Genomic DNA, 25,017 nt, shown 5'->3' with positions numbered 1-25,017 from the left:
GTTAGAGACTCAGCTCAACCCCAATCTTGCATCTTCCTCTGCTTCCAGATCTTCAAAACGGGGCACAAGATCTCCATTTGAGAGAAAGCTTGAAGACTTTTTCATTGAATCTGACACTTCTCTAGTATATGGAGATGGATACAGAATGGGCGAGCGAGCCGTGCAAAAGTATGGCCTTGACAACACACTTTAACATATTAGATTGACAGTGAGGTTTCCTCATTTTGAAGGCTCAGATCTAAAAACATTTTATTAGATTACTAGAATATTCTATATGCAACTAATTTGCCTAGTTCTGTAATTATGACCTTATACTTGTGGATTTATATTAACATATTTTGGTTTATACTGTATTCGTATTTAGTATATATATAATAAATATTTATTTAAATGCATTATTTAATATTAAAATAACATTATATTGAGATGGAATTTTGTCAGCAGATTGAATTTGTGACATATTTACACCTGGAGGAATTTGATATTTGTGACGGAAATTGTCGTGATGGAATGATACTTTGTGACGGAATAAATATTGAGACGCTTTGTTCTGTCTTTATAATGCGTCATAAAAGCGTGACGGAAACACGTCTGTAAAAACGTTAGGATGTCTTAACGTTTATTTCCGTCACGAATTTCATCTCCCCTTAAGACGGAATTCTGTCACCTTTCCGTCTCAATATTCCGTCACAAGAATTTGCGTCGACCGATATAACCACGGTTTTGATCCGTCATAAATTCCGTCATAAATGTTATTTTGGGACGGAAATGAAGGATTTGTGACGGAAAATTCCGTCACTGTTCGGCTGTTTTCTAGTAGTGTTCCTAATCCTAGAAAGCCATGGTTCTTCATCTTCCTGTTCCTGCTCGTTACTTGGTTTCTTTCTTCTTGTTACCATCAAAGAAATGGTTATTCTACGTTATTTCCATCGTTTTTCCCAGTTTATCAAATTGTTATTGTCGCTTTTAAAGGTGAAAGGCACAAAAAATGTAAGTATCTCTTGTTTTTTCTGCGTTTTTCCATGAAAACACTTCGCGTAGTCGATGATTTCGCGAAGATCTGGAAAGAGAAAGAGCCTGAAACGTGACGATCTACTTCGCGAATCGATTAGTTCGCGAAGTCTGCAAGTAGAAAATTTCATGATTTCACTCGCAGACTTCGCGAAAGGATCGATATGCGACGTAGATCGTCACGTTTCAGACCTCGCATACCTCGCGAAAACATCGATTAGCGAAGTAAAATCATCTCTTTCCCTTCACATTTACATTCGCATGCTTCGCTAATCCTCATTTCGCGAAGCCAAAATCGTCTTTTTCCTTGCCTAACACGATTAATTTTTCCTGAAGGTGGTTGATTATATAACATCCCTTTCTAGAAAGCGACGTCCTCGGATGCAGGGGAGATGACTTTCCTTCCTGTATAGGGAGAAATTTCCCTCAAGATTGACACATTCACTTTGAAATGATTGGTTAGGAGAGATTGTGCCAATCTTGGTGTGCACCATGGGACACGTCCATCCCAAAAGGTCTGGACTTCCATTTCTCATCCCAAAAGGTCTGAACTTCCTCTAGAGAGAGAAATTTCCGTCCAAATTAGTCAGGTTCTCAAGGTTCATGATGAAAACATGATGATGAAGATGAAAGAAGAAAACTGAATTTTATTTACTGAAGTTGTAATTACAATATAGTTGATGATGGTATTTATACAAAAGTTACATAGCCTTGACAGCTGGATTTCTACAACTTCTAGATCTAACAGAATTGTAGAATTCCCGCCAAGCTGAGTAAGTTTGTTTGGCTGAAGATATTGACAGCTGTATGTTGACAGCTGTAGTTTCTGAAAGCTTCAGTTTGTTGTATTATCTTTCTTCAACATGCCTCCCTCAAGCTGAAGCTTAGTAGAATCACTTCTCCCTTGTATTGGATCGATTGTAACCATACCCATCTTAATCATGGAAGGCATCATAACATTTTGACTGAATACCTTAGTGAAGATATCAGCCAACTGATTATGCGAATACACATGAGGAGTACATAGAAAACCAGATGCAACATAGTCTCGAACCACATGGCAGTCGATCTCCACATGTTTAATTTTGTCGTGGAAGACATGATTCTTTGCTATAGCTATAGCAGAAGCATTGTCACAATGAAGTGAAAACCAAATTGCATTAACTTTTGTGAGATTTCCTTATGCCACTGTCTCCCTGCTTGCTTCAAGCCATAGAGAGATTTGACAAGTTTACAAGCCATATGTGCAGGACACTTGTCATAACCTTCAGGTGGAGAAAGATAAATATCTTCTTCCAAGTAGCCGTGAAGGTAAGCATTGTTCACATCTAGTTGGTGGAGAAACCAATTTTTTGCTGCAGTAAGTGCTATAAGCAATCTGACAGTGACATTTTTTGCCACAGGACTGAAAGACTCAAAATAATCAAGTCCATGAGTTTGGTTGTACCCTTTAGCAACCAATCTAGCCTTGAACCTCTCCACTTCACCATTTGGCTTTCTTTTAATTTTAAAAATCCACCTTGTCTGTATACATTTCTTTCTGTAGGTAATGGAACACAAGTCCATGTACCATTATCTTCAAGAGCTGCAAGTTCTTCATTCATAGCTTTAACCCATTTAGGATCTTGGCAAGCCTCTTTGAAGTTCTTAGGTTCTTTATCACTTGAGACATGTGCTATGAAATCAAGGTGAGGTGGTTTCAAAACTGCCACAGGTAGCTCAGGAAAATTGTTGTTAGAATAACAAACGAAATCTTGCATCCAGGTGGGTTTTTTAAGAGTTCTACCTGTGGAATTTTGTGACAAAGGGGGTTCCATAGGGATAGAAGTAGGTAAAGATGTAACTGGTGGAGTATCTTTTGAGGGAACATGAGACTGAGTAGGCAATGTTGAGATAGATGAGTTGAAAGGAAATATAGTGTCATGAAAAATAACATCTCTCGATATGTGAATGTCATTAGTTTGAAGGTCTAGGATTTTGTAACCTTTCTGGCCAACAGGAAATCCTAAGAAAACACCTTTATGTGCTCGAGGGGAGAACTTATCTTTATGAGGATAAATGTTAGTGTAATAACATAGACAACCAAATGGATGGAAAGTAGTATAATTTGGGTCTGTGTCATAGAGAAGTTTATAAGGGGTTTTCCATTGCAGAACTGGTGTAAGTAAATCATTAATGACAGTGGTAGCTAATAGGATTGCCTCTCCCCAGTATTGAAGTGGCATATTTGCTTGAGACATAAAAGCCCTAGCTACATTTAGGAGTTGTCTATGCCTACGTTCCACGGTGCCATTCTGCTGAGGAGTGTAATTACATGACCTCTGATGCACAATGCCCTTTGATTGGAAAAAAGTAGTGCACTTAGAGTTAAGAAACTCAGTGCCATTATCACTCCTGATCATTTTGACAGCACAAGAAAATTATGTTTCAACCATAGCAATAAACACTTCAATAGCATTATAAACTTGTGATTTATTTTGCAATAGAACAACCTATACAGCTCTAGTATGATCATCAATAATAGTCAGAAAGTAATATGCTCCAGTGACTGAGCTTATTTTATAAGGACCCCACAGATCCATATGTAACAATTGTAGTTTACAAGTAGTCTTTATTGAACTAGACTGAAAAGGTAATCGGTGTTGCTTGGCTATAGGGCATACATCACAAGCAACAGTGGGGTGTGTAAGGGTGATTTGTGAGATATGATCTAGCACTTTATCTGAGGCATGCCCCAATCTTAGGTGCCAAATATCTGGAGAAGTATCATGTTGAGAAGTAAAACTGCTGGGCTGTGGTAGACATGGTGTAAGGATGGAAGCTTCTTGTATTGTTTGTTGTTGGAAAGACTGAGGTTCAAGGATATAAAGACCTCGTGTACATCTTCCTACTGCAATTATATTAGAGGTTTTCTGGTCCTGTAAATGACAACAAGTTGAGTAGAAAACCACCATAATCTGTGATTGTTGTAGCAATTGGCTCACGGATAAAAGATTGTATTTAAAATTAGGAAGATGTAAAACATCTGTTAAAAACAAGTTTGTATGCAGATGAACTGTTCCCATATGTAGAACATGCTGACTGCTGCCATCAGGCAATACGACTGGCCTTTTATTACTTGTAGCACAATAAGAATGAAACAATGATAGATTAGGACTCATGTGACTAGTGGCGCCGCTGTCAATAATCCAAAGATTGTGATTGTTATGCATAGGCAATATAGGAGATGTTTGTGAGATAACTTTACCTGCAAAACCAGCAAATGCCGAAAGGTCTGGTGCAGATGAGTTAGAGGTGTTGCTGGCTGCAGTTTGTTTGCCTTTAAGCATCTTGTAAACCTCCTGTATCATGTAGTTCATATTTTCCCCTTTTTCCTCTTCAGCATCTCCATCGAAAGGAGTAAATTTGTTCTCATTGACATTGAAAGCTCGAGGTGGAAACCTGTTGTTTTGACTATTGTTTGAATTGCCTCTGCCGTCTGTACCTCCATTCCTGTTTGAACCTCTACCTTTTCCTCTTTTAGGATCTTTAAACCAGTCAGGATATCCTACGAGTTTAAATCATTCTATCTTCAAATGACCAGCTTTCTTACAGTGTGAACAAAACTTGTCTTCTTTGCTCAATTGATCACTAATAGCTCCTTTTCCCTTGTCACCTTGAAAAGAACTATTAGAAGAACTAGCATGATTAGCAATTTCTATATTATGTGAAATCACTATCTCCTTCTGTTTTTCGATCTTTAAGACCATTGAAAAAGCCTTATTAATGGATGGCAATGGATCTGTCAATAAGACTTGATTGATCACATGTTCATATCCATCAGTCAATCCATTCAGAAATTGCATTAGCTTATCTTCATCTAACTGATCTTGCATTCTTTTAAATGCATTACATGCACAAGTCTTGGCAACTCCACATTTACATGAAGGTAATGGCCTTAAGAGACTTAATTCATCCCACAGCTTCTTCAAATTTGTGAAATATGCACACACACTGAGATTTCCTTGTATAGTTGCTCCTAACTGTCTTGCAAGTTTAAAAAGCATTGGTGAATTGTTTTCTCCAAATAGCTGCTCTAATTCTAACCACAATGCTCTAGAAGTAGGTGCATATTGAAAAGATTCTGCATAGTCTTTATGAATTGAATTGATTATCCAAGCAGTAACTAAACAATCTGATTCTTTCCAGCTATCATAGCCAGTGGATTCTTTTGCAGGTGGATCATCATCAGATTCAACAAATTTAAGCTTCTTCTTAACAGTTAAAGATCTAACCATAGCATGTTTCTAGGAAAAGTAATTTCCATTAGTGAGAAGAACACTTACAATTGTAGATCCTGGATTATCTCCATTTCCACAAGCATGTGCGTTTGAATTTGCATTTCCTGTGATTACTTCATTGTTTGATGATGATCTACTAAAGAAATTGTTCGTCATTTCTGGAATTTGTTCTTCTTCAGGTGCTGGTTGTGATGATTCTGGTTCTGAGAAATAATCTTCCGCTTCTGAAAACTGATTCTCTTCTTCAGTCTCTATCTCTGGATTGTATTGATCTTCTATCGACTTCGATCTGTTGTTTTTATTTTTCTTCTTTCCTTTTTTTCTTCTAGTCACCATAGCTCTGATACCATCTCAATGTTCATGATGAAAACATGATGATGAAGATGAAAGAAGAAAACTGAATTTTATTTATTGAAGTTGTAATTACAATATAGTTGATGATGGTATTTATACAAAAGTTACATAGCCTTGACAGCTGGATTTCTACAACTTCTAGATCTAACAGAATTGTAGAATTCCCGCCAAGCTGAGTAAGTTTGTTTGGTTGAAGATATTGACAGCTGTATGTTGACAGCTGTAGTTTCTGGAAGCTTCAGTTTGTTGTATTATCTTTCTTCAACACAGGTTCACTTTGAAGTGATTTGTTAGGAGTTTATTGTGGCAATCTTATTGTAAATTTTGATAATGTTACGATTTTAATGCTGTTATTGTGGTAATCTTGTTATAAATTTTGATAATGTTATGATTTTAATGTTAGAATCTGTTGTTGTTTGGCATTTTTTGTTATATACCACTTCGCGAATTAGCTTCAAAACACATCAAGGCTTCAAATATGCTAATTAAATTCATCAAGTAAACCAAACATTAGTTTCGCAGGCTTCGCATATGCTAATTAAATTCATCAAGTAAACCCATCGATTAGCTTCGCAGGCTTCGTATATGATCGAATCTGCGAAGTCAGACGGGAGGGAGACATATGCGCGTAAATATTGAGGGTATTATAGGAAAGTCACACAAAAACAGTCTAGATATTTAGTAGGTTGAGTAAATGGGTTAAGTATATAAATGGGCCTCTCGTTTGACCTAGTTTTGTAGTTTACCCTTTAAATTGTGAAAGTAGACTTTTTTTCTTTTATTCGGATTGGACATGCCCTCACGGCCTTACATCTAAAAACACGGAACTGAAGTCCAGTCCAGTCCAGCCCTATTATCAATTTAACCGGGCTCAATCTAGGCCTCACTTAAACACAAAATTGAGCCAAGCCAAACAAGCCCACCTTTCTATATATATATATATATTTTTTTTTTTTATTTTGAAATTATATAATATAATACAGGGTAAACTAAAAAAAATGCATGTAAATCCATCATGTGGTTTAAAAGTTTACGAATAGAAGTATGCAATATGTTTTTTTTACAAAATAAAGTATTTTAAATTGTTCAGTTAAGTTCTAATTACAATTAATAACACTTTAAAGAAAACTACATTTACATATTAAAAAGGCTTAAAGCACTATTTGGTCCCAGATCTATCTAAAATTATGTCAATTGGCTCTTGACCTATTATTTGGTCATTTGGCCCCTGATCTATCCCAAATTGGTGAACTTTCACCCAATTTGGATTCAAATTTAACCGAACCATTATCTCATTTATAAGTAACGATATTTTGACACTTAAATTTAATAAATTTTAGTTTAAGATCTGTTTTTTATTTTTTTTATTTTTTAATCTAATTATTTATTTCCACATAATGTGGAAAAAGAAACTTTAAGAAATATCACGTTTCAAGTTCAAGTGTCAAAATATCGTTACTTATCAATGAGATAATGATTCAGTTAAATTTGAATCTAAATTGGGTGAAAGTTCACCAATTTGGGATAGATAAAGGGCTAAATGTGACCAAATAATAGGCCAGAGGCCAAATGCCACAATTTTGAATAGGTCAGAGACCAAATAATGCTTTAAGCCTATTAAAAAAACACAATTTTCCAAATTGAATTGCAGAGGTATAGAATGAACTTAAACATTAATTTAGTTCATAACTGTTAAATTGGTAAAACAACATAAAATTCTGTCCATATGCTTTGTTATTTCGGTTTACGAGTCTGTGTTGGAGAAAATGTGTTTTGTCAATATATAAATATAATTTTTTTGTTAAAGAAAAAGATGTCTTTGGTTGTAATAAGAATTTACCGGTTTAATTTCAAATGCTTTATTTTGTTAACAAAACATATCCTATATACAATAAAACCTCTATATAAGAATACACTTGAGACCGGACTATTTGTATAATAATTGGGAGGTTATTCCTATATAGAGGTTGGTATAACAAAGACTCTCAGCACTTGGGACCAAACTTTTGTATAACAATTGGGAGGTTATTCTAATATAGAGTATTCCTATATAGAGGTTCTACTGTATAAGGTTTGACTTTGTAAATTCACTGAATCACAAGTATTATTTCACCTAAAAGTTAACCCACACATCCTTTAACTCGAAACTTTAACAAACCATCGTTTGTAAACTTTTAAATTACGTTATAAACCGGCTAAATCATATGATTTATTGTTATACTTCCTTAATAGAATCATACCGTTCTATTTTTTAAACTCTGAAAAAACCCGATATAAAAATAGGTTTGTGACCAAATGGAGTCTAATATCATTTTGGGTAAGTTACACATTTAACATGTATTCGTTACTTTATTATACATGTATAAGATTTATTAACAAAATTCTAAAATTGTCAAATTTTTAAAATTATAAACTACTTTATACACAAAACGTGATAACCCTTTTAAATAGGAGTTTTTGATAGGTTTTTGAGTGGTGGAATTTGATTAAATAATTAATTTAATTTTAGATAACTGTAAATTTGATAAAATTAAAAATAATTACATCAAAATCTGATGTTATAAAATTAAATTACATGATTATGAGAATATTAAAAAATAGCGGATACTTAATTGTAAAATAAATTCTTTTTATGTAATTTCCTCTATCATTTTCTCAAGTACAAGTTCAGCCCAATAGATATGGGCTTGTATGGATATCCAGCCCTTAAATAGATATTAAATAAATAATTATATATCCTTAAAGAAAAATCTCTATCTTACCTTCCCTTTTCTGTTAACTAATTATATCCATCAACTTGGTTTAGTTTTCGTTTTTTTTTTTTTCCGTTTGTATATTTTATTTCTTAAACGTTCATCATGGATTAGTACTAAAATGTTTGAATTCATATGTTTATGAATGTTATTGAATATATATTTGACATTGATATTTAATTAATTGAATAGACGCCTTATTTAAATCCAATATATATAATATTGGCAGCATCCCAAGTTTTGATATAGTGAGCATAAAGAAAAGCATGATAAGTGGGTAAGTTGGGCATATGCATATCTTATCCAATAATCCAATAATTAATTAATATTATAAAACAATTACTATATATTATTTTCATCAAAACAAATATCTCCCCTAAATAAATAATTAATTAAGTCCCATGCAATACCGACACAACTTTATCATTATTAGTGCATTTCCATGATATTCGCATAAGAAAATATAAATTACGTATTCCAACCCGAATTGTCACCATGAAATATCAAATATTTAGAGAGAAGATATGAGGATAATTAAGAAAATGTAGGGGTAGAATATACATGAAGATTGTAATTTCTTTTTAATCTAAAAACATAATAGAGAATATTTAAGTGAGGGAGTGAAAAGAAAGAAAAAATAAACCAAGAAGAAAAATAAATAAATTAAAAGTTGATATAAACCTGAAAAAAAAAAACAATATTACTTTTTTTTTCACCTTTCCCACTACACAAAATACCTCAAAAATCTTAGGCGTGACATGCCTCAGTGGGGCGCATTATCATACTTGCCAAATTCTCCCTTTTTGCATTGCTTCCACCTCATCCTCATCTCTTCATTTTTTTAATTTTTTTTTTTAAATCTTTCTACACAAGTCAACCTCACATTCATCACCCTCTAACCAATCACATTCCTCCACCTCATCCCCTATTTTTCTCTCCTTTTCCTACTCACCACTAAACCCCTAATTATCTCTCTCTCGATGTATCTACCGATTTCCTTCTTCCGTTTCCGATTCATTTACGGCGAACAGTGAACGTCTGAAACACCACGCTTCCGCTCCCGGGGAACTCATCCGCCGTACAACTCCGGCATTTCATTCCCAGTGGCTCCACTGCAACCGCTACACGTCTCCACACTTCATGACTTGTGCATGTAACCGAAACAGACAAAGTCGCCGGCCGGAATACCTGCACCGCCTTCTTTAACACCTGAACAATATCATCATTATCGTCGAAAACAGAGCCGACGCATTCGAAGCTAGCGTAGCTATAACCATCCTCCGGAGTCACATGAATCGTGGAGTACCGATCGTTATCAATCCCATTCATAGAGTAACCACACGGATCGAATGCGAAATCGCAAATGATAGCGCCGGGATTGATTTCATCAATCCCGGTGAGTTTCGTCATCTCCTTCCCAGCAACATCTCCGATCTTCCCGTCACCAGCCGGTTGGAAGAATTTCCTCGCCAAGACGCGGTCAAGCTCCGTCATACAAACCTCAACAGTGAACAAATCATGATTTAACGAGATAAAGTTGGTTTGATCAACGGCGGTGAAAACATGCCATGAATGAGAAGCGAGTTTGGAAGGCATAACGGAGGCTTTTCTGTAACAGAGATTAGAAGGGAGATTTTCCTCGATGTAAAAAACTTCCTCATTGAAACTGGTGTGAGGGAAAGGCTGTGACGCGGGAAAGATAAAGCTACCTCTAGTGTACCTACAGGCACACAACGAAAGGCCGAGATTACACGCGTAGTGTAGCAACGGACGGATGGATTTAAGCAACTGAGTGGTCCCACAAGTTTTGATGATAATCTTAGTAGGATAAACGAAGAGGCTTGATTCAGATAACACGTAAGCATCAAAATACTGGTTACCAACGGCGGAAACGACAGTACATTGTACAGCATTTAAAACTTTCACCAGAGAATCAAAATCGAGAATACGGAGCCCCATTTGACATCCTCCTTCCGGATCATCCCCGAAAAACTGAAGCTCAAGGCGTTTCTCGAAGCCTTCGAAACCGGAAACCGCCATTGAAATTGAAAAGAAGGAACAGAGAATTGAAGAAGAGGAAGAAGAAGGAGGAACTACAGGTGAGAGAGAGAAGAAGGGGGAGTGAGGGATTTATAGAAAGAGAGAGAGAGAGTGGGGTTTGGGGGAAGAAGGAGATAGAAAGGGGCATGCGGGTGAGGCAACCAAGAATCATGATTGCAGGCATAATGAAGTGAATAAGATGATGATATGGTTTTGTTTGATAATTTACGAAATACTACTAGTTTTTATTTTTAATCTACGAATGAAGAATTGGTTGCAGGGAAGTGATGGATTTTATGGCCACGCGCATGGATTTGGGATGTTTTTCTGGTGGATCTGCCAATTTGTCTCAGTCGGTTTCCAGGCACTATATTTGGCAGGCAATCACTTCATTCATAGTACAATAAACATGTATCAAAACTTATCACACTCTTTCTTACTTTCAATCTCCAATCATAACCGATATTCAAATAACTAGTATATTTGGCAAATAGACTAGTTGTCATCCGATTTTAACGGGACTACTTGAATATCGTATAAAATGGTATAAAAACATGTTTTGGATATTGGGATGGAATGAAATTTAAAAAAAAAAAACTGTGACTATGGGACGGAAATGGAAATACCCGTTATTTGTTATCCGTCATATAACATTCTAACTTGTGTGGAGGAAAAAATGAATAGTAGTAATGAACTATTTATTCTTAGTGTGTGATATTAGATAAAAATAACATTGATGTACATGTATTAAATATCCCACATTGTTAAATTGAAAAATTATATGACTCTTTAAATATATGAGACAATCCTCACCTTTTAATCCTAGCCCTTTGAGTTATATTTTGGGATGCGTTAGGCTATGCTTACTTTGTTTTTAATAAAGTAAGTCTTACTTTGTTTTTATGGTATTGTAAGCATGGTTTAATGTTGGGCCCTCGCAGATATTAGCGTCACTTATAAATGAATTGGGAGTGAAGAGGTCTTGTTAAACATCTCACGCTGATAAATTGGTAAGCTATGAGACTCCTTAAATATGTAAGACAATTCTAATCATTTTAGATACATTCTAGGGTGAGTTAGGTTGTATTTACAACATGCGTTCTCATCCTAAATCACCAGAGACTTTCAAATCCAGAAAAATGTCGGATCAAACTAAATAGAAATACCATTCATTTTCAGACATGTGGACCAATAGAAAGACATCTGAGTCAATCTCAGATTGTAACCTGCCAACCTCATCTACAATCAAGGAAATCCAAATCATGTATAATACAAATTACCTAAAATGGGTCGAGCTATCTTCCGAGAAATCTAAGGATAACAACACCCTATAGATCCACCCCAAAACACCCTATAAATACAAGCTAAAATGCTACAACCAAGGACATATACACATTTTTTACAATTACTCTCAATTGCTTAGTACTTTATCCAATACTATGCTAACTTAGGCATCATGATGAGGTGTCCTGACATCTTTTTACCTTACCACATGCACCGAACAGATCAAATCAATCACCAACATCCACAAATTAAATGAGACGTAGTATAGAATTTAAAAAACATTATCTATAGGGTAATAGAATGGAATCAGATAGTTCAAAAAATAAAAAATATAAGAGAATGAGAAAAACATCACATACGGATACTCGCCACGTTATCATCCATATATGTAATCCTTATGTTTTCTTGCAATAAAAAAACGCTAGACGTTAGTAGGGAGGATAGGACTCTCGAGGATTAATCGGATTTGTATTTTTATATTTTTTATTTGTTAATCAACAAATTGTTATATAAATTCAATTAAAATGACTCTTGTATTATTTAAAAATAATAATATAAAATTATTTAATATAGAAAAACACGTATATTTATAACATATATTTTTAAAAATGTACAAACATCAACATTTCAATAACAATATCATTGAGACAAGAATGAATTATAATGAAACAAAAATAAATTCGCAATAAAAAATGCTTTTGTTCATCATCACTTAGGCGGCATTGAGATAGCTTAGCCCATGCAGCTAAAAATCACATAGGGGCTAACAAAATAGTTAGAGGGAGTAATCGGAAAAAAGTTAGAATGAATTCTCGATTTCGAGCCTCTAGGCGAGCTTTGTTTTGAAAAATATTTGTAAATAAGCAAAATTTAAATAAGTTCTTTTTATCCTTTAAAAAAAACAATGAATTTCATTTACAATTCTTATGTTGAAGGAAAGAATTGAATATACATGCTTTTTGAAAAGATTTAAACCTTACCAATACCCTTGTTGGTACTTGGTTGGAGTGGTTATAAAAGTGTCTCTCCCCTTAGCTAAATTCTCTCATTTTAAATGATAATTGATAAAATTTTACTTTTTCTTTCAAATTTTACCTTTTTTAATTACTGCTTCTATTTGGTTATCCTTTTTTGTAACTTTTTATTTTTGTATTTGATTATAATAAAAAAAAAACATTTATAACTATTAAAAAAACCAGCTAATAGTAAAAAATAACAATTGAAATAAACAAAATAATCACAATTTTAAAAAAAAAATCCCCTTGAAGCTCAAATGATGAACTTTACCATACCACACCATATGGATGGGCTTAAATTAATAATTAATAAATTGGTAAAAAGTTATAGCATGGTATTATTGGGACAGATGGAACATTTAGATTTCACTTCCAATATATATATGTTTCTCTTTTAATTCATTTTGTCTCTAAAATAAAATTCACTTTCATTATACATTTTTTTCTAGACAGGGACCAAATCATTGAATTCCTTTTTTCTTTAATTTCTTTATTATATGCTACAATTAATACAGATTAATCAGACATTAATTGTGATTAACATCAAATCGAAATTAAACAGAGAAAATAATAAATGGGGCCAGGAGGTCAAATTCAAGAACTACTACTGTTACTAAGTCATTCGCAATATTGACACTTTTTTATGGAACACAAACATAATCATATGCTAGATCAGCTATATGTTTTTATATATGCATCACTACAATTATTAGGATTTCAAAGTAATTAATTAATTAACTAACCCTAATTAATTCTTTAATCACATCTTATTAAATTTGCCGTTTATAGACCTTTTCAAGTAGCTTCCGGAAGTACAGACCAATCTCAGAATTACAGATTTACTGCTACATACATATTTATTTTTTAAATTAGAGACCAGCTTGTCGTTTTCATAGATTAAATTAGAAAATGGAAAAGCTAGACGTGCCCAAATATCATCAATATATTACCGTAATTTTAATTTTTTTGGTAGAAAAGGAAAGGAAAGCAAAGCAAAACGAAGCAACTACACCGGGATTAGCCTAGGAAAGCTAACTCCAATCCTATCCTCTAAAAGAAGAGGAGAATGAGCGATAGGGGGAACGGTAAGGGTAGAAACACCTAACACCCCCTCATGGCCTGCCGCCGCCAAGTGATCTGCAACACGGTTCTGCTCCCGAAAAATGTGGCTGAACTCAAGGATATCAAATGAGGGGCTAAGCCTCTTAATAGCTTTAATAAGGTTGCGGCTATAAAAACCCATAGCATGACTACCCAAAATCATATTGATGGCCTCCAAGTTATATGACTCCACAAAAACCCTCTTAACACCTATGCACATAAAAATAAATAAAGGGAATTTTAAAAAATAAAAAATAAATAAAATCAAGCGTGGCAGATATATAATGAGAATATCCTTGAATTAGGGAAAAAATTTCCCGTACGTGAATAAAAAAGCACTGACTCACATCATGTTTATTCTCCATGCAATATTTCATATGAAAGCCAAGGGGAACCATTAATTAATTACTAATTACTAAATTAATTAAAAGTTACCTGCTGGTTTCCCTTCTCTTAAACAAAATTAAGAGATTAATTAATCTAAAAACTTTTGAAAAGGTTTAAACCATGCATAATGATAATCACTTAGATGTCAAAATTTTATTGACTAATTAACTTTTCTTTTTACTAAACATTTGATTTAATTGCATTTAGCCAGAATATATATTTTTTTTAAAAGGGTAATTAATTTATTAGTCCCTATAGTTTGACAAAACACACTGTTTAGTCACTGTATTTTCAAAAACATGTGGTAAGATCTCTAACCTTTTTCTCAGTGAACTGTTTAGTCCTTCCATCTGTTTGTTGGATTTTTTACTGTTTATGAATTTAGAAATGACTAAATTACCATTTACTATTTACCTTCAAATTTCAGAGGAGGAAATCCAATTTAGAAGAATAAGCTATTTGTATGGAGAACAAGAAAAAGATCAGACCCAATGCTTACGAATTGAACGATTAAGAAGAAAATCAAGAAGAAGAACACTCAAAGTTGATTTCAGATGCAGTAGAGTTTAAAGGAAAGGAAAATAAAGGAAAAGAAGAATGCAAATCCAAATTGACTAATGGAATCTTCATTAGAGTCTAACGGTAGGGACTAAACAGTTCACCGAGAAAAACGTTAGACTAAACAGTTCATTGAGAAAAAGGTTAGTGACTTTACCGTGTGTTTTTGAAAATACATGGACTAAATAGTGTGTTTTGTCAAAATATGGGGACTAATAAATTAATTACCTTTTTTAAAATAATGCCAAGTTGTATTAACTTAAATCAAATGAAAGAATATTGTTAAGAAATGGTGGTGGACATGCTGATTCACCCTGAATGGACACAAAATTGACCGCTTTTGCTAGAGCATGGGCAGCCGAATTCGCTGAATGCTTAATAAAGGAGATAGAGCACAACTCTAAATCTCGTAATAAATGAATACAATCAGAAATAATGTCAACTAAATACGAAGGACTTTCTAAACCCATTTGAATTGTCTTGACTATGACAAGACAATCCGATTGAATTTGAATTTTCTCACTGGGGCAATGCTTCTTAATCCAACTTAAAGCTTCTTTCATAGTCATGGCATCGGCTAGCTGAGGACCGGATTTCTTTGAAAAACTCTCATCTTTGCTAGAATGCATTATCTAGAGTGATTACTTGATGATTCCATAGATGGAAAAAGAACTTTTGATGCAATAATTGAAAAGAAAAGAAGAAACTTATCAAATGATAAGACAAAACGAAATTTGTCAGATGACAAAACCTATATCCATTGAACATCAATAGAGATAAAAGAACTCCAAATTTCCCTTTTAATCAATCTTGTTTAACTCATCTTCTTCTCTATTGGATAATTATCTGTTTTTCTCCCATTTCATATTTTAAAATACTTTGAACTTTAATTTCTCATCATATTGATATATCTATCCAAAATATAATTAATTTATGAAGCAATAGTTAAGTGAAAAATGTACAAGTATTATTGGAATGGAAGAGTAATTAATTAAATAGTGGTTGGTAAGCCAAATTAGATAGAAGGAATTGATTTATTTATTTAATTTTGAGGCATCTTGGGTTATAATTAATTGAAGACTTTAGAAACAAGATTATGAATAATAATTAATAAAGTAGGAAGAGAAGTGAAGAAGAAACATATATGTTTGGAGATAGGGTAATTAATTAAAGCACGTAGCTAGTTGTACATAAATCATGAAAATAAATACACAAAAATCATCTATAATAGAACAAAGAGAATTTATTTAGTATATAGTATTAAAGAAGATTATAGCAATACAAAATGAATTGAGTATAATAGCAAGGGAGAGATAGAGAAAAGAGTGGGAGAGGCAATGATGGTAAATGGTGAGTTTATAATGAGATGAGTTTTTAATCTTTTTTATTGCTATTTTAAGTTTTTAATCTTTTTTATTGCTATTTTAAGTTTTTTAATCTTTTTTAATCTTTTTTAACATATTAAACTTTTGATCAATTAATCATATTCGGGTTAACAAGTAACTATCAAATTAGGTTAAAAAGAAATAACTCATATTTCATGTGTATTGTGTTTTTTTCAAATTTATTTAGAAATTACAATTTTCGTATAGTCGGATCAGATGTATAAAACTCTCAGTAGTATTAAAAAAGATTGTGACCATTCACATTATAGGACATCGACATACTAGTTCATTTCCTACCGAACTTGGGAAAGCAAAAGTTTGTTATTGTAGCGATAATTACTATTAAATTTGAACTTTACAGGTATTGAATTTGTTGTTTGTTCTTTTCAACCCAATGTAGTATTTTTTTAAGTAGAAATTAGTGCATCCACATGCTCTCGTGGTATCACTTGGCCTTTATCTTTATCATCTTTGGATCTTTTTAAGGTGTTAATCGGATTCATTTTTTTTTTCCAGCAAAGGATTGAAGAAATATGCATCCCACTTCATGAAATCCCTGACCCGTCACATGAAATCTCAAAACGTTTTAGGTTGTCTATTTATGAGTTCATTTGATAAGTCCTTGCTTATGCATTTGGAGGTCATGGAATCAACAATTCTATTTACATTCAGCTGGCGAATTTAAATTGTCATTTTCTAGAACATTTCAACCCATTCGAAGGTCCATGTGAGGTTCCTGCACCAATTAATTTATGTCTTGCATCGTTTTTCTCTCTAGTATATATTCAACTAGCTCATTTTTCATCTAGTTGAACGTTCAGATAGATCTAAGCAAAAGTTGCCCATACCAATAAGATGTAGCTTCCTTGAGTGTGGTACATGAAAGAGCCTGCACATGAGAGTATCTATAATAGTAGCCATTTTCAAGGACCTTCGAAAGTTTTTGGCATGAATAGTGAGATATGTCAATTCGTTATATTCTTTGAAGGCAGGATATTTGAATTTCATGTGTAGAGGAATGGTCAAAATGTATGCACAAAAGTGGTGAGTTTGTGTCCGTTATTTTAGGGATCCTGAAGTTAATATTGGCGTCTGTCATAATGTTCTGAAGTTCCCTACCTACAAATAAGGTTCTACATTTCCTCTTTGATAAGAGTAGTCTCACCATCTATAGTTTTTTGATTCAATTTGGGTTGCCGCCGATCGTTCGATCTTGGACTCGAAGCTGTGAGGCAATTCTCATTTTGACCTCTGTAATGAGATTCAATAAAGTTTTGACGAATAGTCCTCTTACGCTTAGGTGATTCGGATTCATGAGAGTAGTGACGATGTTTGTAAGGCTGTGTCTTGGAATGATGGCAAGGGCTGGATTCATGTCCCCTTGATATGTCTCTAGTTATATCCTAGTGAGAATCTGACATGGTCAGCTCTAAGGATATTCATGAATTCTTGGATCAAACCCGAACTACATGGTAATTTCATCCATGAACTTTCTTTTCTCTAATCCAAAGAGCCCAAACAAGTCTCAATTCGCTGGTTGAACTCTGGTGTAACTTGAAGAAGTTCTAGCTGATTGTCATTGGCATCCACAAATACTCTATTCGTCGAGGGTTGAGTTGATGTCGAATGAATGTTAAAGGATGTCAAAATCACAAAGATATTTAACTGAGTCATAACGTCAATCTTTTAGGTCCACATTCATTGCACCAATTTGATGTGATACAATAACTTAGCTTAATAGGACCTTAATAAGACATAAAAGGATCAAAGAGGGCCAGAGATCGCCGATTTCGTTTCGATGCCTAAGAGAGTGAGAGAAAAGGTTATTGAGTAGTTTGTAAAGGTCACGTAAGCATAGAGAATGAATTAAGTACCTTTTAGTATACTATCTACCTTGCAGGAGAATTAGGTTGGATGTCCTAAAATTAGAGCCGATGTCCATATGACAGTCAATTAATGGTGAAAGTGTGTTGTCAACCAGAAACGGTTATAACGGCTGCTTTGTGATTCCGCAATCATGGTGTCAAATGCGATCTTGAGTTCTCTTTTGATTGAGTCCGCATGGTTTCTATGGTTACTCTTGAGAAAACGAGTCTCATTAGTCAACGTGTATTATATTAAAATGTGTGATATCAGTGTGTATCCATATGTTTATAATAGTAATATGTTACTAATGAGTGATAACATGATGACTAAGAAAACAGTTTGATAAATTTGAATATAAATTATTCTTCAAATTGATGAAACCTACCCATGCTAATGTCGAAATTATACTATTTTAAACATTCCAACTAAAATTACTTTAAATATCAAGATTAATGGTATTTTTACATATTCTCCCATTTTGTTTTTGGGGGAATGAAGGGTAGAGAAGAGAATGATTCAATATAAAGATGTGGCTGGCAGCTACCATTATGACCACATTTGGCACATCTTAAGCTGCACGCGCACCCACCAAACTCAATTCACTATCGCCATTCCATTCCCAAATACAAAGACGTAACCATATCCTCCATTTATTATACAATACATATCACACTATATATAAATAGTCAACCACTTTGGACTATAAGTCCAAATGTCGAGTCACATCTTTACTTCAAAAGTATCAACTTCTTCTTCCTCAACCATAAAAAAATCCTACCTTTTACATCAAAAGATGTAACCTAAATCTTCTTCCCCTTTTTAATGGAAGAAAATAAAATCCATTAAGATTTTTTTTTTATTAAAAAAATGTAAACTAATGGGTTAGGATCAGTTTTACCCTTTTTTTTTGTAGGAACAGGAAAAGAGAAAAAAAATAAAAATAAAAACAAAAAATCTAGTCTGAGATTAGCCTAGGAAAGCTAACTCCACCACATCTACAAAAAGAAGAGAAGAAAGATAACCAGAAGGATAAGAAAAGATCGTGACGCCCAACATCCCCTCATGATCAGCAGCCGCCAAACGATCCGCTACCCGGTTCTGTTCTCAGAATATATGGCTGAAATTTATGAAATCAAAGGAAGAGCAAAATCTTCTAATACCTTTGATTAGATTTTGGCTATTTAAACAAATAGCATTATTATCAGAAATCATTTTGATAGCCTCAAGGTTGTCAGATTCTACAATCAACTTCTTTAAACTCAGACTCTTGGGAAGTTTAAGGCCAGAAATAGTGGTTTAATTTTATCTATATGCTAATAATTTTTTCTCAATTTTACTACTTTTCATAAAATGTTTCATTTATTTTCATCAACATTTACTTTGGAAATAATAAAATTGAATTAGATTTTTTTTTATTACGAGATAAAATTGAGCTATTCTTTTTACAATAAGAAAAAAATTAGATTATTTTATACAAGAAATTTTTCCTAATAATTTTATAGGCAAACTTAACTTTTGTCCTGAAATTAAAGAATGAGATCCAACTTTTTTCTTAGGAAATTTCATATATAAAATATTTATAACTTCAAGTAATTTTGAATCCAAATAATTGACAGTATATGTAGCAATTTTAGATTTAAGTAACAAAATTAATAAAATATGATTCTTATTTAGGTCTAAAAATGAAGCCAACGACATGAGTAGTAGCATACTTTGAGCCTTTGGAAACACTACTTATACAGGTGGTTTGATCTTATCCGCTCCTTCATCTTCATCTCCGAGATGCTTAATTGATTACATCCCAAGCAAATAAAATTTACATTTTATTTTCTATTTTTTTCCCTCGTGGGGGTAAATTTTTGTAAGCACAATCTATATGGACTGAATATATTTTTTTTATACTCAAAGCAGATAAAGAATAACTTTGCCACTATCCAGTGGCGAAGCTAGAGAGAGGAGAGGGAGCATCCACCCTGCTATCGTTAAAAGATCATTTTGCCATATTTCCGAATGTTCTGTTAACTTCCGAACTTGCTTTAAGTGATAGTAACATACTATCATTTTAAATAAGTCATATGATTAACAATATGTTTTATAAGATATAGGTCATTTTGAAAAATAGCTGTTAGTTGATTTGACTAGCTTATTTTGTAAACTTGTTTGATAAAACAAGGTTTAACTGTTTGTGTAAAATGATAAATAAAGATATAGTAAAACTTATATTTGTGGTTAAAAGATTAAGGGTAAAATTGTTTTAAAAAAAATCGACATAACCTAATTATTAAAGGTTTGACTAGTGAAAATTTTTAAAGTGTTCGTCCCGCAAAATAATGAAGCAATGGAGCCCACAAGTGAAGTTTAGAACCCTAACACAAAACACCCCTTCCACTAAAATGATGCAGGCAAACCCAAAGAACCCATGATTTGTCCCACTCATAGAAGTGTCCCCGACAACCACCGTCGTTGGGGGCCACAGAACTACACATCATCTATTGTGTGCCCCAACTTGTAGGCACATAAGGGGTCCATTCTTGATTTAGTCCCCACATTTGTTGGACATTGTTGCCCAACTTATCTCGCCTTTAGCCGCCATACTTAATCCCTCTCCTCTTCTCTACTCTTGCATGCGCACAATTTTCACACATGTGCTCCTTTTATTTTAATGCTTTAACTTCATTAATTGCTTTTTATTATATCTAATTCAATTTACCTATTTAAGATTTATGGATCTAATTGTTTATTCTCATACTATCAACATCTTAGACCAAGAGATGTATGCTTTGAATCCTAACAACATAATTTGTTATTATATACATACATATATAGTGTTAAAGAAGAACGCCGTTCGGACTGTCTAGGTTTCGCAAAGACACTCGAAATCAAGAATCCGTTCCGATTTTATCTGATTAGTTCATTTGGAAGCTTTTTGTTTCCATAGGCGATTTTTAGCCATCTGGATGAATACAAACTTTTTTTTTATAATTCACTTTTGAACATTATCATATAGTTATTTGTGAATTGTGTTTATTATTTTTAGATATTTGGTTTAATTGCGTTCTATACTTGTTTTTATGATATGATTTACGACTTTAAGGACATTGTTTTATAGCTTTTGGTTAAGTTCGAATAAGCATTAGTTTCATTCAGGTATGACTACATGCTTCTTAGTTTTACTAATCAAGTGACTAGTGATATCTTCCCTTTTATTGAAGACTAGCAATCCGCTTACTGCTACTCATGGTTCTTAGGCATAATTCACAACATATCTGATCAAACCCATACTTGTCACTCAGTCACGAGCCTGTTAGGTAGATGGCCAAAGTATATTGTGTCATTTTTGGATAATAAAGAGAGATGTTGGGGGGACATGACTTCAGTAACTTGTCTTTTTGCTTATTTGGGAACGACGTGATTTGATGTAATGTCAACGCTTTCTATGTTTCGGTTCTCGCTTCTGGGCTTCCGGATTCTGGGCCACAATTAAAGCTTGTACCTTTAATCTTTCTAATACCTTTTTAAATTGTATTTGGTTTAATGCTTAAGTTATAATCAACATTAAACAAACTCATTAACTAATTCAAACTTAATTTAGTTTTGAAATTAAATATTTTGAGATCTAATTGCCTTAATAATTGTCATAATAAAAAACTTATGAAAATAGTGTTTCAACAACATTTAATAAAAAATTAGCAACAGATTTTTACGTGATAACTATTTATTATCATAAACAAACTGATTTCTTGTCGCTCTTGATATTTTTAAGTAATTGGCATATTATAACTTGTAAGTAAGTAATCCTTAAGTTGAAGGGTTACATGTAGTCCTTATCCAAATGATATTTTTGTAGTGTATTTTCCATTATATTATAGGGGTCTTTTTAATTGTTAGAAAAGAAAAAACCTTTAAGTTGAGCACTTGCTAATGAATGAATATAAGTATAAGAGCATTGTGTGAGTGCTACTGTACCATGCGTACATGAATTTTGGCAAAAAATTTGACAAAGGCCCCACCAAAGTTAGAGATTGAGAGAGGGGGTCCTTTCTCATATAGGATGTGCCAATTATTATTCACAACTAAAAAGCCTTTTGCCTTTCTTTTTCTCTTTTTATTTTACTTATGGATGCTTGCTTGAGGTCACTCCATCATCAAATATTGTGTCATATTCCTCTTACTATATTATGTGTATATGCACACTACATCTATAAAGCTACATTTTGGAAGGGACAAAATTAGGTAATTAGTTTTTCTAATTACTATGATTTTTTACCCCCTAAACTTTGTTATGTTGTCTCCAAAGGGAATGGAAGTAGATGAGAACAAAGGTCAAGGTAACTCAAAATTGACCCGTATCTTCTAACGTTTGATTAATCGTTTCAGATTGAATGTAATACCTCTATTATAGGTATTAATGTTATTTTGATGTATAATGATAGATCAATCGCTTTCTTTAGTAACGCAGTGAATGAGATTACACTAAATTATCCCATGTATGACAACAAATTTTTGATTTGATACAGGCTTTAGAGACCTAACAACATTATTTTTGGTCCAAAGAGTTCGTCATACTCTCTGACATGCACGATGCATGTCAACGGAAAAGGTCCGTTGAACAAACAATAGAGTTCATTGAGACTTTTAATATAAGCAAGCTACAAAAAAACATAATAGTTGATGCACTTCGTGTAGGTATTCCGTTCTTACATCCTTAACTATGAAATTATTAGGATTTGAACATATTAAAGATTGGTAGGTTGAAGATGGAGATTGTGGTGACATATAGCTGATACAGATTAATGTTGAACGAGTTGATTTTAATCTTAAATCAACAAATAAGTTTCTTCTCTAGCTAAACTAGAATGAGTTAATCGTAAGATTTCACGGGCTAAATCCGTAGGAATTGTTAAATCCCCATTTTTAGAAGGATAAACCCTAAACAAAGCTCTCAAAGAGAAGATAGAAATTTGATTAATGAAAAGTTGATTCATCCTTACAAACAAGAGGCTTAAAAATAACTCTCTCAATTAATAAAGTAAAAGATTAAAATAACCTAGCTAGGGTTACAAGACAATAAGGAAAGATAGGGATAAGATGGGAAAGGAATGCCAAAATGACATTTAGGGAATTAAATCTAAATGACAAGACAGTAAATAAAGAGCGGTATAAATAATAATTAAAAGGAAATCAAAATTTTAGCGACTCTTGTCCCTCTTGTTCCCTTTACATTTCTGGCTGGAAAAAAACATGCCACACGACGTATGGTCTTCACTCTTCGGGTTCACTCGACGTGTGGACAAGGGAACATGTTGAGTGAATTAACTTAGGAGCTTCCCCATTCTAGCACTCGAGCTCCACACAGCGTGTGTCCCCCTGACACGCCGTGTGGGGTGAACTTCCCCCATTTTCTCATTTGCTCTTCCTCTCACACATCGTGTGGTTGAGGGCACATGTCGTGTAAGGCCTTCCTTTTCTTTGGCTCGAGATTATAGAGAAGATGTCTGCATTATTCACTCCTTCTTGAAAAGAACTTGACCTCAAGTTACTTGTTGAGTATGGGCGAAGCTCGTTGATCTTGAACGGACTCAAAGATCTCAAACCGAACCAAAGTGCTGTTCGAAATGAGTTCAATAAGCCCATTCCACAAATTTTTGGATTTACCCTCTTCAAACGAACTCCATCCCATATTTCACTACGTGCCTTGCCCCGATTCTCCTTCCCATTGACATTCATCTTCCACTTTCTACCAGTATGAAATGGGATATCTTGGCGTACTTAGTTAAACCACTTTCTAACAAGATCTTGCATTCTCTTCCAACTTCCCACGACAATGTCGAACGGACCAGCCTCAAACCTTCTCGGTCTTCACATCACTAACTGGAGGATTAACCATCGGTTTTCTCTGCATGTAGCTGAACTCAAATGGAATGCCCCAACGAAGCGTATCACCCTAATTCGGAGGGATATATACTCAACCTCTACTTTCCCATTGCAGACATCAAATGAAATATCCCGCAACTCTTGGATATCTCTCATTGTCTCTACATCACCCAGGATGCCATTCTCATTCACCAAATATTCCATGAAGCTCACATTCTTGACCACAAGGTTACCTCTCATAGACTGCTCATAGGATAGATTCTTCCTCAACAAATACGACATAGATCCCAACACATATATTTCAATAAAATCATTCAACTTTTAATTTTGTTTCAACAAAGTCACTCTGGTCACTTTAAAAGCAAAAAGACACCAGAAAAGTGACATGACTATCGCATCAAAAGTAGTCAACTTTCACCACTAATCGAAACGATACGTGATTGTCACCTAGCTGGCCGAAACGACACATCAGCTAGGTGACAACCACATGTCATTTTAGTCAGCTAGGTGACAGTCACATGTTCTTTCTGTCAGCAGTAAAAGTCGACTAGTGCTAACGTGGAAGCCACATCATATTTCCAATGTCTTTTTGCTTTTAAAGTCGCCAGAGCAACTTTATTAATTTCAAAATTAAATAATCTTATTAAAATTGAATGACCATTTGAAGATAATCACGAATTGAAGTGAATAATGATGTATTTACCCCTAAAATCATGTAGGATGTTAATAAGATTTGCTCTAGATGTATTGCATGCAGAAAAGATAGTCTATTGCATGAACACTTGTTTTGGTCAAATGCATAAGGATGTTAATAGGAGTTGCTCTAGATGCATTGCATGCAAACCACTACGAATTTCATTGTTGGGTTATCTAGGATGAACAAATGTTAGGATTTAATTTTTGTAGTGGTTAATAATAGGTTAGTGATTATTAAACACTGAATTGGGTTCTTTGCAACTTCTTTTTAAAGAGTTTTAATTTATCCGACCTTGATTTATTAGTTCTTTTTAAATAAAATCTCATTGTGGATTTTTAAGTTGCATTCCTCATGAGTTCCCATCATAAACATAAACATAAAATAAATCAATCATTCTTGTTTCCCAAAGAG

At 33.7% G+C, this 25,017-nt stretch overlaps 1 protein-coding gene across 1 annotated transcript; it reads right to left on the bottom strand.

Moving 5' to 3' along the window:
* Positions 1-9,036: 9,036 nt before the first annotated feature.
* LOC136219853 (S-adenosylmethionine decarboxylase proenzyme 4) lies at positions 9,037-11,005 on the bottom strand. The gene has a single exon (XM_066007412.1). It carries the CDS (start codon positions 10,436-10,438, stop codon positions 9,413-9,415), a length of 1,026 nt encoding a protein of 341 aa, XP_065863484.1. The 5' UTR covers positions 10,439-11,005; the 3' UTR covers positions 9,037-9,412.
* Between the last annotated feature and the right edge of the window lie 14,012 nt (positions 11,006-25,017).

Source organism: Euphorbia lathyris, chromosome 2 (assembly GCF_963576675.1).
Source record: "Euphorbia lathyris chromosome 2, ddEupLath1.1, whole genome shotgun sequence".
NCBI lineage: Eukaryota > Viridiplantae > Streptophyta > Magnoliopsida > Malpighiales > Euphorbiaceae > Euphorbia > Euphorbia lathyris.
This window is presented reverse-complemented; position numbering and strand designations above follow the sequence as displayed.

Excerpts from the sequence above, each read along its gene's own strand:
- LOC136219853 (XM_066007412.1), bottom strand. The coding sequence starts at position 10,438 with ATGGCGGTTTCCGGTTTCGAAGGCTTCGAGAAACGCCTTGAGCTTCAG.